The sequence below is a fragment of the Lissotriton vulgaris genome, chromosome 10, assembly GCF_964263255.1.
Source record: "Lissotriton vulgaris chromosome 10, aLisVul1.2, whole genome shotgun sequence".
Lineage (NCBI taxonomy): Eukaryota > Metazoa > Chordata > Amphibia > Caudata > Salamandridae > Lissotriton > Lissotriton vulgaris.
Window position 1 is genome coordinate 862,426,761 of NC_141698.1, and position 13,794 is coordinate 862,440,554.

Below are 13,794 nucleotides of genomic sequence, written 5' to 3' on the forward strand. Positions count from 1 at the left end.
CTCTCTTTCGGTCCTCTCTCTCTTCTCCCACCTTGATGGTTTTTTCTCAACCTTTCCCATCCAGCCTTCTCTTTCTCTCTCTCTTGAAGCCTCAGTGTTTACCAGGGAGCTGAGGTAAGTGGCAGAGGCACCAGGAGTGTCACTGACTTTCAAAACAGGCCTCACCGGGGAAATGCTGGGTGGAATAAAATGCCTGTCTCACCTGCTTGCCTGTAAATACAGTGAGTGTTAATACTATTTTGTGAACAAGAAGCATAGGCAGCGTTAGCTTGATGGAAAGTTTTCAACTCTCTTATGCCCTCTCGATATTCCACATTTGCATATTCAAATATTTTTTCCTATGTTGCTACCCCAAATGTTTTCCCCCTATCAACAGAATGAGCTGTAGTGGTGAACAACATGCACACGTTTAATGGCATTGTACACCTGTAGAGTCGTCTATATACACATCTGTATTCAATATACATAGCTTCAGGTTGTTAAATAACTGAAAAAACGAAGATATCTGTGCTTGTTGTAGGAAAAATGGCCAAATAAAATGCCGCAAAATTGCCGCTAAATTCCCATATTTGTGCCGCTAAATTTCCATTTTTGTGCCGCTAAATTTGCTAATCCATGCCGCTATATCCTGGGGGGTCTGTCTATTGTGGCCTTCCCTGGCGGAAGCCATACTGAAGAGGGGTTATGGTGTTTTCTTCCGACCAATCTTGGAGCCTATTTAAAATTATCCTGCCTGCTACCTTCATCAATGCGTCCAGAAGTGAAATCGGACGGTAGCAGGCAGGATCATTTCTATTGCCCTTTTTGAAAATTGGCACCACGATTGCCTCGGGCCATGTGGGTATGAAGCCTACGGTGTTAATGCTATTCAGGACATTTGTTAGGAAGGGAGCCCAGAGTTTAATCTTACCTTATATATATCGATGGGGACCCAGTCGGGTCCGGGTGCCTTGCCCAGTGCACTATCATTTATGGCCTTTGTGACTTCCCTGTAATCAAAGGTGATTCCCAGCAGGAACTGAGTAGGGGGCTCTTTGGTTGATGTTGGGCTTGTGCATCCACTTTGGTTAGGATTATTATACAGATGTGTAAAGTGTTCAACCCACACCTCCACGGACACTGAAATTTCTATTGCGTCATTGTCTCTGTTTTTAAAGAAAGGCGCATTTACTGCCTTCCAAAAGGCGATGTTATTGTTTTTCTGGCATGCTAAGTGTAAGTTTTCCCATAAGTTCCGCTTTAATTCCTTCCTCCTAGTGTCTAGTGCAATTCTGTAAAGCTTACGCGCCTCTCTAACATGGGCCACAGATCTTGGGGTCTCGTGCAAGACTGCTATTAGATGTGAGTGCGCTCTAGAGCATTCCTTGTTAAACCAGCCCTTTTTATTGATGTTGTGTTTTTTTAGATGGTTTCAGTAAAAGGTTATTTATCTCCTTGGTAGTCTCGATAAAGGAGTCTAAAATTATTTGTGGTCGTTCAAAATCCCTCAAGAAAATTGACACATGGTCGAGGGCTCTGGACATTAAGTTTGTCAGGAATTTTTCGGGGTCCACCTTTTCCATACCCATTTGTTTTCCCCAGGGTTATAGGTATAGGGCAGTGGTTCCCAAACTTTTTTGACCTGTGGCTCCCCTGACCTAATTGGCAGTTGGCCGTGGCTCTCCACCATTTTTTTACCGGTGGGTGGGTGGGTGGTGTGTACCTCCTGTTATCTTCTTTAAAGTATTTGGGACGCAATGAAGGTATTATATTGGTTGGAATGCTTGAATTACTAATCTCATCCACTGGCTGCATCACAATCCATCGTTTTTTTCCCCAACAGAGTACCTGGTCCCAAACCCTTATTTATGCCAGCTGCTGCTTTCAGTACCTTTTGGTACTGAGACCCGCTCTGAGAAAATGGAACATTGAGTTTGGTCTGTCGTAATCAGTATCCCCAGCCTTATTTTTACACTAAAAAGGTCGGTCCTTCCTTCTGTGTGCCCATCTATATCCAAACATATTCAACCATTTGCACACCTATCCACCATATATCCTTCCGTCCATCATTTCACTCATCCATCCCTCCATCCACCCTTTCACTCATCCATCCATTATTCATCTACCCACCCTTTCACCCCATCCATCTGTACAATCATGCATGCATCCACTCTTCCACCCAGCTATCCATTCACTTACTCATCCATCCACCCCCCATGCACTTACTCATCCATTCACCCAGTCATTTATCCTTCCACCCTTTCAGTCATTCATCCTCCCTTTCTCTCTCCATCCCCCTTTCACTTGTCCATCCATCTACCCACCCATTTACTCATCCATTCATGAATCCATCCATTGATCCTATTACTCATCCATTCTTTCACTCATCCAACCATCCGTTCACTCATCCAGCCATCCGTTCTCTCATCCATCCACCCTTTCACTTCACTCATCTATCCATCCTTTTGTCCATCTACCCCCTTTCACTAACTCATCAATCCTTACATCCACCCTTTCACTCATCCATCCATTTACCATTTCACTTATCAATTCATCCATCCACCCATTAACTTGCCCATCATCTACCCTTTCATTCATCCACCCATCCATCCTTTCACACACCCATCCACCAATTCACTCGCCCATCAGCTGCCCTTTCACTCATCCATCCATCCATCCTTTCACACCCATATCCACACTTTTACCCATCCATCTACCCTTGCACCAAGAGATCTACCCTTCCACCCATACATCCATCTATTTACATTTTCTCTCATCCATACTACCATTCATTCACTCATCCGTCCATCCTTTCTTTCATTATCTATCTATTCCCCCTTTCATTCATGCATTCATCCTTTCAGTAATCCAGCCATTCAGACATTCCTTCACCTATTTACTCACCCACCTTTTCACATTATGAGCTGAGCCTTTGTTTGCAGAGTGGCAGGCAGAAGAGTCCCATCGAGAATGAACTAAAGCAAGGGGTGGGCTGGTGGAGAGTTCACTATGCCCCTGCACATAGGCAGACTGAAAACGTAGAAGTCATGCATGATGCACAGTGCCAGGATGTGAGGTTACTGTAACATGGTGTTGTTTCCAGGGCTTAAAGCGGTGTAGAAAAACTGGGGGGGGTCTCTTCAAAGGGGGTGTTTGACGTAATTAAGAGCACAGCTTAAAACACCTAGGCTAAAAATATGGCTTAGCATAGTGTTCTGCCTCACTGGTATTATGTTGTCTCTGTCATTGCATCCAGATATATAATACAGCAAGTATCATTACACCCCAACAAGCCAGGACTATTGGCTTTGTCAATGGTTGCTAGTTCCTTAAAAAAAAAAAAGGAGCAACCATGGCTTTGTTGAATACAATATTGAAAATACTTCAGTTCTAAAATGACAGGACGGTGTTCTTTTAAACTTATTTTACAGGCTTCTTTGAATAAAGTGTTTTCTAACGTTGCAGCGTGGGCATTTTACTTTTTATCGTACAGAATGCCCTTCTGTACTCTGAGGCAGGAGAGGCCGCCACATGGTGTCACACCCCCAGACTGCCCCATTGTCATTCAGTAAGTGGCAATCAGCGGCATACTGAATGACAATGGGCAAGAGGGGCTGCTCGTACTCCTGGAGGAGTGCGAGGCGCCTCCAGCAGCAGGGGTGAGGCCTCTCACAGGGGAGCAGCGCTGCTCCCTGTGATGGCCAAAATTACAGATAGTGTGCGCGGCGCCCCTGGCACCTCATTACGGCGCACCAGGGCGCCGCGGCGCACAGTTTGGGAACCACAGGTATAGGGTACTCTTTGTTGTTGCTTATGACCGGTCCCTTTGCTTGCAACTCCATAGAGATCGGATAATGATCCCCAAAAGCGAGTTTTAGTGTCTCCCAAGATAGGGCTAACCCTCGGTATCGATGTGATAAGAGTGAAAAGTCGATTACCGAATTGACACCCCTTCCAGTGAAGGTTGGCTCAAAGCCCTTCCTTATTACGCAGATTTCATTTATAAAACCCAGGTCTAGCTCATAAATCACTTCATTGAGTTTATTCCCTATACCACAATGAGTGAAATGGGACGAATCACCAAAGTCGTTGCCCTTCAGAGGGCAAATGCCCAGGTCGTTGTTACTACAGATAGTGCAGTTAAAATCCCCTACCCAGAGGAGTGCCATGTCTCCTGTCCCTACCTTTTCTAGTGCCCTTACGCATTTCCTTAGCCTGGAAAAGAGGTTATCCCATTCACTACAGTGGGCGTTGTTATAGAAGTTAATTATGGCGAGTTTATTCACTCCTGGCCAACTAACCAGTAGGACTTGAAAGAAGTCATCTGAGATATTTCAGTGGACTTTAATACCAGCAGTGTTAGAAATGAAGGTGCATAATCCGCCTCTATTTCTTCCCCGGTTGCTAGGCCTCCCAGGGGTGTTAAACGTTTGATATCCCAATAGGTGGATTTCATTAGTCAGCCATGTTTCCTGTATACACAGGATACTATATTTATGAATGATTTTTAGCCATTCAGGGTTATTCACTTTGTTCTTTAAACCAGCCAGGTTCCATGATAATACGAATTGGCAGGGTTTGTTATTTTCCTCGCTTGGTGATTCTTCTCTTCTAGTCTTAGCCTCTCGGGCCTTGCTGGTACCCTTTGCTTGCATGTTTGTTGTTGTGGCCTCTACACCTTTAGAAGCATCTTCCAAGGCTTGTACAAAGCCTTGTGTCTTCCCTACGTCTCCTTCATTTATAAATTTTCCGGCCTCCCCGTGTATTTGTGCCTGAGGTGCCTTGATATTCTTTCTGGTATCATGTGATGGTGACATAGAGGCATAACCCACCACTAAAGGGTCAGCCTCTTTAGTATGGGTAAGTCAGTCAACTCCCTCCTGACCCATAAGTGGGGCAAAATGGTTTGTAGTTGGTATGTTGAAGACTAAGGGCATCCCTGGTCTGTGGTACCGTTTTGAAATTCCGGGAGGTTCCCCCACCAAGGCTTTCGGGTAGAAATAGTTGACTTCTCTAACCCTTATACTACCCTCGTATCCACCCGAGTACCAGTCTTTGATGAAACTAACTGTTCTATGGTCTCTAAAGTTTATAATGACTATGTCGCCAGGGGTTGTTTTAGGTCTCTTCCCCAGCCATCCTGCTCGTCGGACATGGAGAATTTCTCCAGTTAGATTAGCAGGTAGTGGCCTATGTGTTCCCAGCCAATGCATAGTCCTATTCTTTAGGATTTGATGGCTTTCGAACCTACCATCAGATATTTCAGGGACCAAGGTTAACACAATGATGTAAGGCTCGGCCTCGGGGGGAAGATTAATTTGCCTACGTCTATCTGTGTTATGTCTTGTCGCTAATGATGGGAGAATGGGGGGGTCATCAGGTGGTTGGGTGTTAGGTGCGACCCTTTTGTCACCTTTGCTCGCACAGGATTTAAAAATTTCTGCCGCCCTGGGCCTCTCTCGCTGTTGTTTTAGTGTGTTCCCCTGTTGGTTTAGAAAGTTGAGGGCTTGGAAGGTTATGGTTATGCTGGATGGTGGATTTTAATGCTTTCTGGGCAGTAGCTGTTGAAGACGGTATGGGCATTAAAGTGGGCTTTGATTGATCTTTGGGTACAAACTTGTTCTCTGCTATTGTCTGCTCTATGGTACCCAGTTGTTTCGTTATTCTCTTGAGTCTCTCGACTACAGGGAGTATCAGTGATTTAATTAATTGCTCCAGTGTACCCAATATGTCAGCATTAAGTAGCTCTTTAGTTGGAAGGATGCGGGGAATTACTATTTCAGGGGTTGTGGGTATATGGGGGGGCAGGACTTTTTTTCTTCCCAAAGTTGAGGTGAGTGATCCTAGTCTTATTATTCTGAATACAAGCCCCCTTTTTCCTCCGTTTTTTTGGTGGCTGGCCTCGGGTTCGGGAGGCATTTAAAGGTGATTTTGGCTTTTGGGCGGACTCTACTTGGAGTAGTGATATATCTAGGAGTGCATCTATTAAGGAGTTTTGGGTGGTTTTTGCTTGCGGAGGTGAAGTGTCCAGAAGAATCTCTACGTCAGGGTTAGGATTACCCGGGGGCGTTAAGACACTTGTAGTTCGATCATTGATTTCAACCAATGTGGAGGTTATGTCTTGGAAGAGAAGTGGAATGCTATTGTTGAGGGGCGCCTCATATCCCTCACTCTCATGAATCGTGGCGGGAGGGGGTGAGGCAGCGTGCTGTATACATCCGAGGGATGATCGCTTGTTTTTGATTAATTCAACAGAGCGGCGTCTCTCAGATCGCTGCTCAGAGAGTGCAATTTCCTGATTGGTTACTGTTGTGGACCGAATAACAAAATTATCGAGCGTACCTCGTTTTTAGCCTCCAGACGTTGGAGGTTTATCCTTGATGGGAGACATCTACGGTGTCTGTACGTTGATGAAAGGGAAGTGGCCTGGCCCAGCCCAGTCTCCTCTGGCCACAGAGGGCCCGCCCTTTGCCCGGGCTTAGCGAGGCGGGGCTTACTGCACTTTTATGCGCCTCCTGGCGCAGTTGGATGATGCAGGGGCCGCAAAGGTTGCCGGGAGATGTAGTCCCCCGGCCCAGCCTCCGCTCGGCGGTCGCGCCGGCCAGATGACAGCACCAGCGGGACGGCGGGCGGCAGGCAGGGGGACCGGGACTCCAGACAGGGAAGGGATGCCAGTAGACTGTAGCCAAACGCCAAACAGCAGATTCAGAAAGATTAAAAACAGTAACACCTTGCACAGATAAATAATACTCACCGACACATAGAAATCAAAGAAATAAGATATAGTATATAGACTTTTTAAAAAACACTTTAGAAATGATAATACAGCACTCCGGATAAGGATACTGTAAATTCATTGTGAGCCTCAGTGGACGGCTCCTCTTAGAATACCGGTCACAGAAAAACATACATGCCCAGAGGGAAGCAACTGTAAAAACAAAAGAGCTGGTCTGGCTTGATTAAAGTTCTTTTTTTGTTTTTAAAAGCGGGATAATACGTTTTGTTCTTAAGCGAGAATAAGATTAACAAATTTTATGTAAAGTGTAATGACGTCTTGCGCCAATTATATTTTTTCTTATCACGCCCAAAGTGCTTCATGGTTAACCCAAGTTAGGATTCTCCACTTCAATTGCCTCAAAGGTGAAATCCCTGGACTTAACATTCAATCCCTTCTCCTTAATACCATGTATCAAAAGATTAAATTAGTCTGCAAATGTACAATAGGTCTGGTGGTTATTGCATGCTGATGGGCCTCCAGATCTGAATGCTATCCAAAGAGGACATGTTTTCCTCTGGCCTTGCAAGAGCTACTCCGCTACTATCCTAGTTTCATCTTTAACACCGGGTAACCAACGGCAATTTGGAGGTTCCATCACTTACAAGCTTTATTCCTGATCACAACTGTCATTCTGCCGCAAAGTCACAGTCTAGGACCACTTGGAAACTAAAGCGCTCCCTCAAGCTTCTTTTCCTCGGTCTTCTAGTACCTGAGGAAAACAACAATCCCACAAGATCTGCTTACTTTGGAATCCACCAAAAGAGTTATGTGAAAGCCTCCCTCACTCCAGCTACAAGAGGGTGTGGACAGCTGTAAAGACTCAGAACCAGTGCCCTCTCATTCACAGTGTTTAGACCAGGGGTCTCCAACAGGTCGATCGCGAGCTACGGTAGCTCGCCGAGACCCTGCCAGGAGCTCGCGCTGCATGGTGCTCAATTTAGTAGCCCTATAGTGTTGTTTGGGCTATTTTCGCCGTTTTCAGGCCACGTAGCCCAACCTCACCCAAACCAGCAGCTTAGATTGGCTTAAGCTTAGCTGGAGAGGGGCGGGCTGAAGAGGATGACGTTCCTCTCCTTCTTACGTGATCAGAGTCTCGTGACCATCTCTAAGCACCCCCTGCCTTTACCCCGCTGTTCAGTCACCAGTGCACGAGTGCAAAGTGCGGATCTTCAGCGAGCGTGGCAGGGCAGAGTAGCTGGCTCTGCAGGTCACACAAGCACTGCTGGGACCCGCTCTATCTGCCCTATTCAAAAGTACAGCCTGCCCCTTATAATATTAACCGAGCAGCAGGTAAGCCGTGGGAGAGGTCTCTCGGAGGTGGAAACACAGATTTGTTAGTTTTAGTGCAGGGATACCAATTTAAGAAGATAACTCCTGTCGTAGTGTTAGTATTTGGGAATAAGAACAATCCATTTTACAATGCCTATGTCCGGCCTGGTTTATGTTTTCGAGTCAGGCACTGCCAACTACGTGAACAGTGTTATTGGGGCACCAGCTCAGTCATCTGTTAACGATTCAGTGCCTTCCGGAGTAAACTGGTATCCGCACTTAAGTTAAGAGTCCTACTTTTGTTTTCAATCTGGGCCCTTAGAGGAGCCCGTGGGGTTGAGAGCAGAAGGATGTGCCCTTTGTCCCAAAAACCAGACCATGTATGTGAAATCGAGAAAGGCGTGGGACGCTGGGACAGTCTTTGTCAAGCCGGGATGTCTGGTCACCTCAGGGCCCGAGGCACCCTCGCAAGTCACATATGCGTGACGCACTGCCGCCATTGACCCGCGGTCAGAGGTGTGGATGAGAGCTGGAACAGCCACACTCACGCCCTTCCAAGCGCCTCGAGGCTCTGCATCCCGCAGTGAGCGCTATGCAAGAGCAATCAGCAACTCACTGGCAGCTCAGCACCTGAGGCTTTCCGTCCCCTGGAAGATGCGTGCACTAGGCAGGGGGGGGGGGGGGGTACTACAGCCTGTATGGGGGCAGAAGCAATGGTTAAAAAAGCCTGCAACAAGAAACACGGCACCTGCCTGTGATGGAAATCAGTAAGGTGCCCCCTGCATAGAAATGTGCTCCATGTTAAAGGAGCCATTGAAAGAAAACGGTACTTCTCTTGCCCTGTGCTGTTCCACCGACACAAATAATTAAAATTACCCTAAAACATTATTTTATTGAAAGAGATGTGCAGTCAGAGAAAACCATTGATTTTCTTCCACAGTCCCTTTCCATCAATGCATTTGTTGTGAATGTGCACGTTTTGAGTTGGTTTTGTCCGTCATTAAACAGCGGAGCGCTATACAGGAAGGACCAAACCTGCATGTTATTCCATATTGTCAAGAAGTCGTGTTTGCAGTCATGTGCCTTTGCGTTATAATACTGTTATCAAGTGTGTTATGTCAATTGAATTAATGGAAGCAAGTCAGTCTCTACGTTACAAATTTTAGAATGCACCTTCCAACAACACACCACAAACAGCCTGTAATTGTACCATTGGGAGGCACCGATTTTACATTGTGCGGAAACATTTTCTTTTTGTGGGTGGAGGAGATGGGTGGTGGAAAACTCCTGGGGCACCCTGCCATTACGGACTACGAGATGAGAGAGGGGTCTGGAGTTATGAGAAATAGATGTGGGAGGACAAGGCCAAGAAACAGAAGATGTACAGAAGCATAGGAAAACTGTGGATTGCAGCACAAAGAAATGTTTAGAAACGGGGCGTGCACCAGCAGAGTCACCCAGGATAGCATCTCCCCCTTTATGGTGACTGCCTGGGCATGGGCAAAAACGGACGGGGAGGAGCGGGGAGGTAGGGGGCATTGATGAACAGTGGGAGGAGGTGTGCAGAATGCCGATAAACCGGCCATAAACAGAAGAGTTCATGACTTTTAGATTGAACGACTGCCGCTTTCAGCCACTGGGGTTAATGCAGACATGAGCACAACAGGCTAAATTGAATGCAAAAAGATGAGAAAAAGAACACAACATTGAACAAGCATTGGCATAGCCCACAACATTACTGGGGACAAAAGTCTGTTAAGGGGCATTTGTCGTGCAAGAGACATTCTTAGGGAAAGGCCTCCAGTTTTTTCCGGTACAATTAACACACCGCTCATAGGTGGGTATTTTCAAGCCTACTGCTGCATCAGCGGGGTCCAATGCTAGTTTTGATTTTCCATGTTGTCCTCACCAGTTCTATATTTCCAGTTGGGGTGGGGGTCTCATGGCCCGCTCCCCTACCCTCCAATTTTGCGCACATTGCTGAGATGCTGCTGATGTCATGTCTCTGACCCAGGCCACAAAGTTCCCTGGGCTGTCACGAACCCTGGCCCTCATACCTCAGGGCGGGGCCGTAGCCTAGCCATGGGCGCCTCGGTACCCAGTACTACATCTCTAAGTAAGGGGCCACAGCTTGTCTGGCCTTGAACAGCAGAGTGATGTTCTTCAGGCTGGTGGAATGTGCTTTTCATGGGAACAGTCTTATCTTTAAAATGGCTACACTTGATATCTTGCATTGTCTGGTTTGGGTTATTAATGGAAGGTGTGTGCAAAATACACAATTTCCCTTGATGCAATTAGGTGAAATATTTGAAAAACTACTAGGTCAAATCACGCAAAATGCAAATATGCCATTTTAGCGGTACAGTACTTTATTCTGGGGGGCATATTTAGCAAACTTTTACACAGCACAGCAAGCCAATTTGCTGCGCAACTGTAAAGGGCAGGAATGTGCCATGTTTAACATTATATGATGCATTCCTATCCTTTTCCCTTCAGTGGCACACACACTGCTGCCTAGTTGTGCCAACACAGGCACCCCTGTGCCATGGTGCAAGGGTGCCTGCGTTGCAGACAATTTTTCTGCGGAGGAAGGGGTACCTTCTTGCACAAAAAAAATCCTCTGAGGCATTTTCCTCTTTCTATGTGTGCTGCAGAATGCAGCACACATTTAAAAAGGGAAAGAAAGAAGAGCAATAAAGGTTTTTCTCCTTGTTAGGCCTCACCTGGGGTGGCAAAGCATTTTTGACGCATTCCCAGGTACCCCCGTCAGGCTACCAGATTACACAGCATTAGAGGACATCATACAGTTCCAAATTGAAGTTAAGATTGATGTTCCTGTTTGTTTGTTAATTGTGCTGCATAACAATGATTATTTCAGTGACAGCTATTGATAGGTCCTGATTTTTAAGTTATTAATTGAAAGGTCGTAAAGCGGTTTGCCAACAGCTCAAATGCAGTCTTTCCTTTTAGTGTTATTGTGTTCAAACCACAGTAAGGGCTCTGAAGAAATAGGCTTAACGTCAATGAAACTCGGCGTGGGAGATCTCTCGGAAAAATGCGTGAGTTACTTGGGGTTTAGTATCTCACGACGATTTTCACTGACCAGAAGTGGCTCTCACTACACAAAAGGTTGGAGACCCCTGGTGTAAAGCCTCTTCCCCATGGAGGAGCATGATGTTGATAGCATTTTTGCCAAACCGCCTGACTATGTGGCCAAAACCACATTTGCGACTTTGTTGGGGATTCTCCGTGGAACCAGAACAGTTGTAGAGTCGCAAAATCGGAAACAAAACTAGGACGTATCAGAAACAGCCATTTTAAGGACATGTGCCTAGGGGACAGGCCTTAAAAAATAAAATACATCAGGATTTTCCTCTGCAAATATACAAAGGCTAACCAATGAAAAAACAAACGAAAAACTAATCCCTGGAGCATGGTGAATGGGTCCCTATTAGTGCTACATCCGAGAGACATAAAGAGGGTGTGACGATAAACAGAAGCATGCGTCCCAATAATCAGGAGTATGCAAGTGATGCACACTCACCAATTCAAGAATGTTATCAAAGTAACCGCAGATTGTTTGTGACCGACATATTAAAAATGCTTGGATACAGTTGTAAATCTATGTTTCAATCTACCGGAAATCATATACAATGCAAACAAACAATAAGAACATAAAATAATTGTTATCCTGCGTTTTGCAGAAGTAAAGTAGGTAAACAAGTATCACGTAATGACTAAATGTTAAACTTCAAGGTTTGAAAACATTTTGGCAGTTCTGCCACACAGGGATGACGTTTGCAGTGTTCAAAGAGTGACCGGGATATTACCTGTTCTGGAAAAAATTCTTGAAGAAACGGAGCCAGCAATATGACCCCAAGGCCTTCAGGATCTAATTTGGTTTTCATGAGGTTTACACTGCAAGACAAGAACATCAGAGCCAAATACATGAGCACAGAACATTTTTAGGCCTGCATAAATAACTGATGTGGCACTACAACACATTTAAATGCCAAGACAAGAGAGGCTGTTCTATTTCGAGTCCTAACGCCAAATTCATCAGAAGAGCGTCACAATGCCAAACATTCTAGATGTTTTCAACCCAAAGTAATCTGTTGCTATTTAAAACAAAAGCAGTGGTGAGATTTTGAGACTGTTCCTTATTAGGCAATCCTCTTCCACACCAGATCACAAAACGTGCTGTTCTTCGAATGAGACACAACAGACCCATTTCATGCACGTGCTCCAGAGATGTTCTCATCAACATATGGTTTAAAATATCTGTTATGTCTCATACAGAACTTTTACTAAAGAAAGCATATCTCTGTAACTTGCAAAACCGTGATTAAAACGCCACCATACTACTCTGTCCTCAAAAACAAAATGACATGCTAGAACGCAAAATGTTTGGAAAGTGAAGCAGTTTACAAGCATTGCTCTTGGATGGCCTGGTGATATTCATTCAAAGGTTGTATCTCAGGCACAGCCAGCACGAAGGAAGTACTCTGTACTTTCACTTGACGCACCCCACTAAGCACTGTTATTGCCGGTCCACAACACATACTGTTTTGAAGAGGAAGAAAATTTAAAAGCAAGGCATGAATACAATGAATTTTAGAAATCTCACCACCAGGCTTTTGAAAAGAGATGCGAGGAGTACTAACGGCAGAATGTGTACCACAGAAATGCCAAATAAAAACAATAAATAAACATAGCAGAGGAATTCTCAGTTGGTCACTGGGGCAAGTGTTTTGTGAACAATTGTAATTTTAACGCACTAATTATATTGAACGAAGATTAGAATTACAAATAAGCAACTTTTTTTGTTCAGCTTTGGAATTTTCATTGATTTGTGCACCTTTAATCGGAATAATAAGCAGTATATGAAGCCAGAGAAATAGAAGTAGAGTTCACATGCCAAAAAAACCCTGCAGGGTTGCCCGTTTCACTTCAGCTTCCCTGGAAGCCAGGATATTGAAGCTTGGTGAAAGCGTGCAGTGGTCTTCATGTAGCTAGCTGCCTTGCAAGCGTCCCGTCAAAGGGTGCCCGGCATGGATGGAGGCCGCCAGCTGCTGCCAATGGAGTACATGGCTACTCTTGCACATGGCACCTATTCGTCTGGAGACGACAGGCAATTCGTCTGGAGACGACAGGCAACGATGCTTGTGGAAATCCTTATACAACCCTTTGTTGATATAATATGGTCTTGCTCCTCTGTCCACAGACAATGAAGAACCTCTGAAATTCCTCTATCCTATACAGATATCCGTTTCAGTTATGCTTGGTGTCGATGGAATCGAGAACTTTCTTTTGTGGTGTAGCCAGTTGGGATTGATACTGAGTAATTGATATGAAATCATTAACAGCTTTCGGTAATAAACTAAGATTGTTTTTTAAAAACTTCCTCATTCCAATCACTCATGACAAACATGCTACCAACATGCCAATCTATTTATTGTTATGATGAACAATTTTTCCAAAATTCAAGTCCTGTATCAGTTTTGCTCACAGGATTAAGTGGTTCTGCTAGGAGTTTGGAAATAATTTATAATTGTGTAATTAATGCATTTATGCCACAGACAATCACTTCCTGGCACGAGCTTTCTTGGCCAAAGCCGGCTATGTGCCTGGGATACCTAGAATGATTCTTAATCGTCCTGCAGTCTCCCCCTCGACTCCGCTGCTCAGGGAACTGCACTGGTTACCAGTAAAAAAAAAAAATTGTTGTCTAACCTATAATGCTCTGAAAGATAGAGAGGTCCTCTCTA

At 45.0% G+C, this 13,794-nt stretch overlaps 1 protein-coding gene across 5 annotated transcripts in view; it reads right to left on the reverse strand.

The window, feature by feature from the left end:
* The window catches only part of MINDY3 (MINDY lysine 48 deubiquitinase 3), a 230,993-nt gene that overhangs the window by 35,214 nt on the left and 181,985 nt on the right, over positions 1-13,794 (reverse strand). For all 5 annotated transcript variants that reach the window (XM_086941825.1, XM_086941823.1, XM_086941824.1 and 2 more), the window contains one exon: positions 11,857-11,944. In XM_086941825.1, the coding sequence (XP_086797951.1) occupies positions 11,857-11,944 (88 nt within the window). The remainder of the gene's footprint in view (positions 1-11,856; positions 11,945-13,794) is intronic.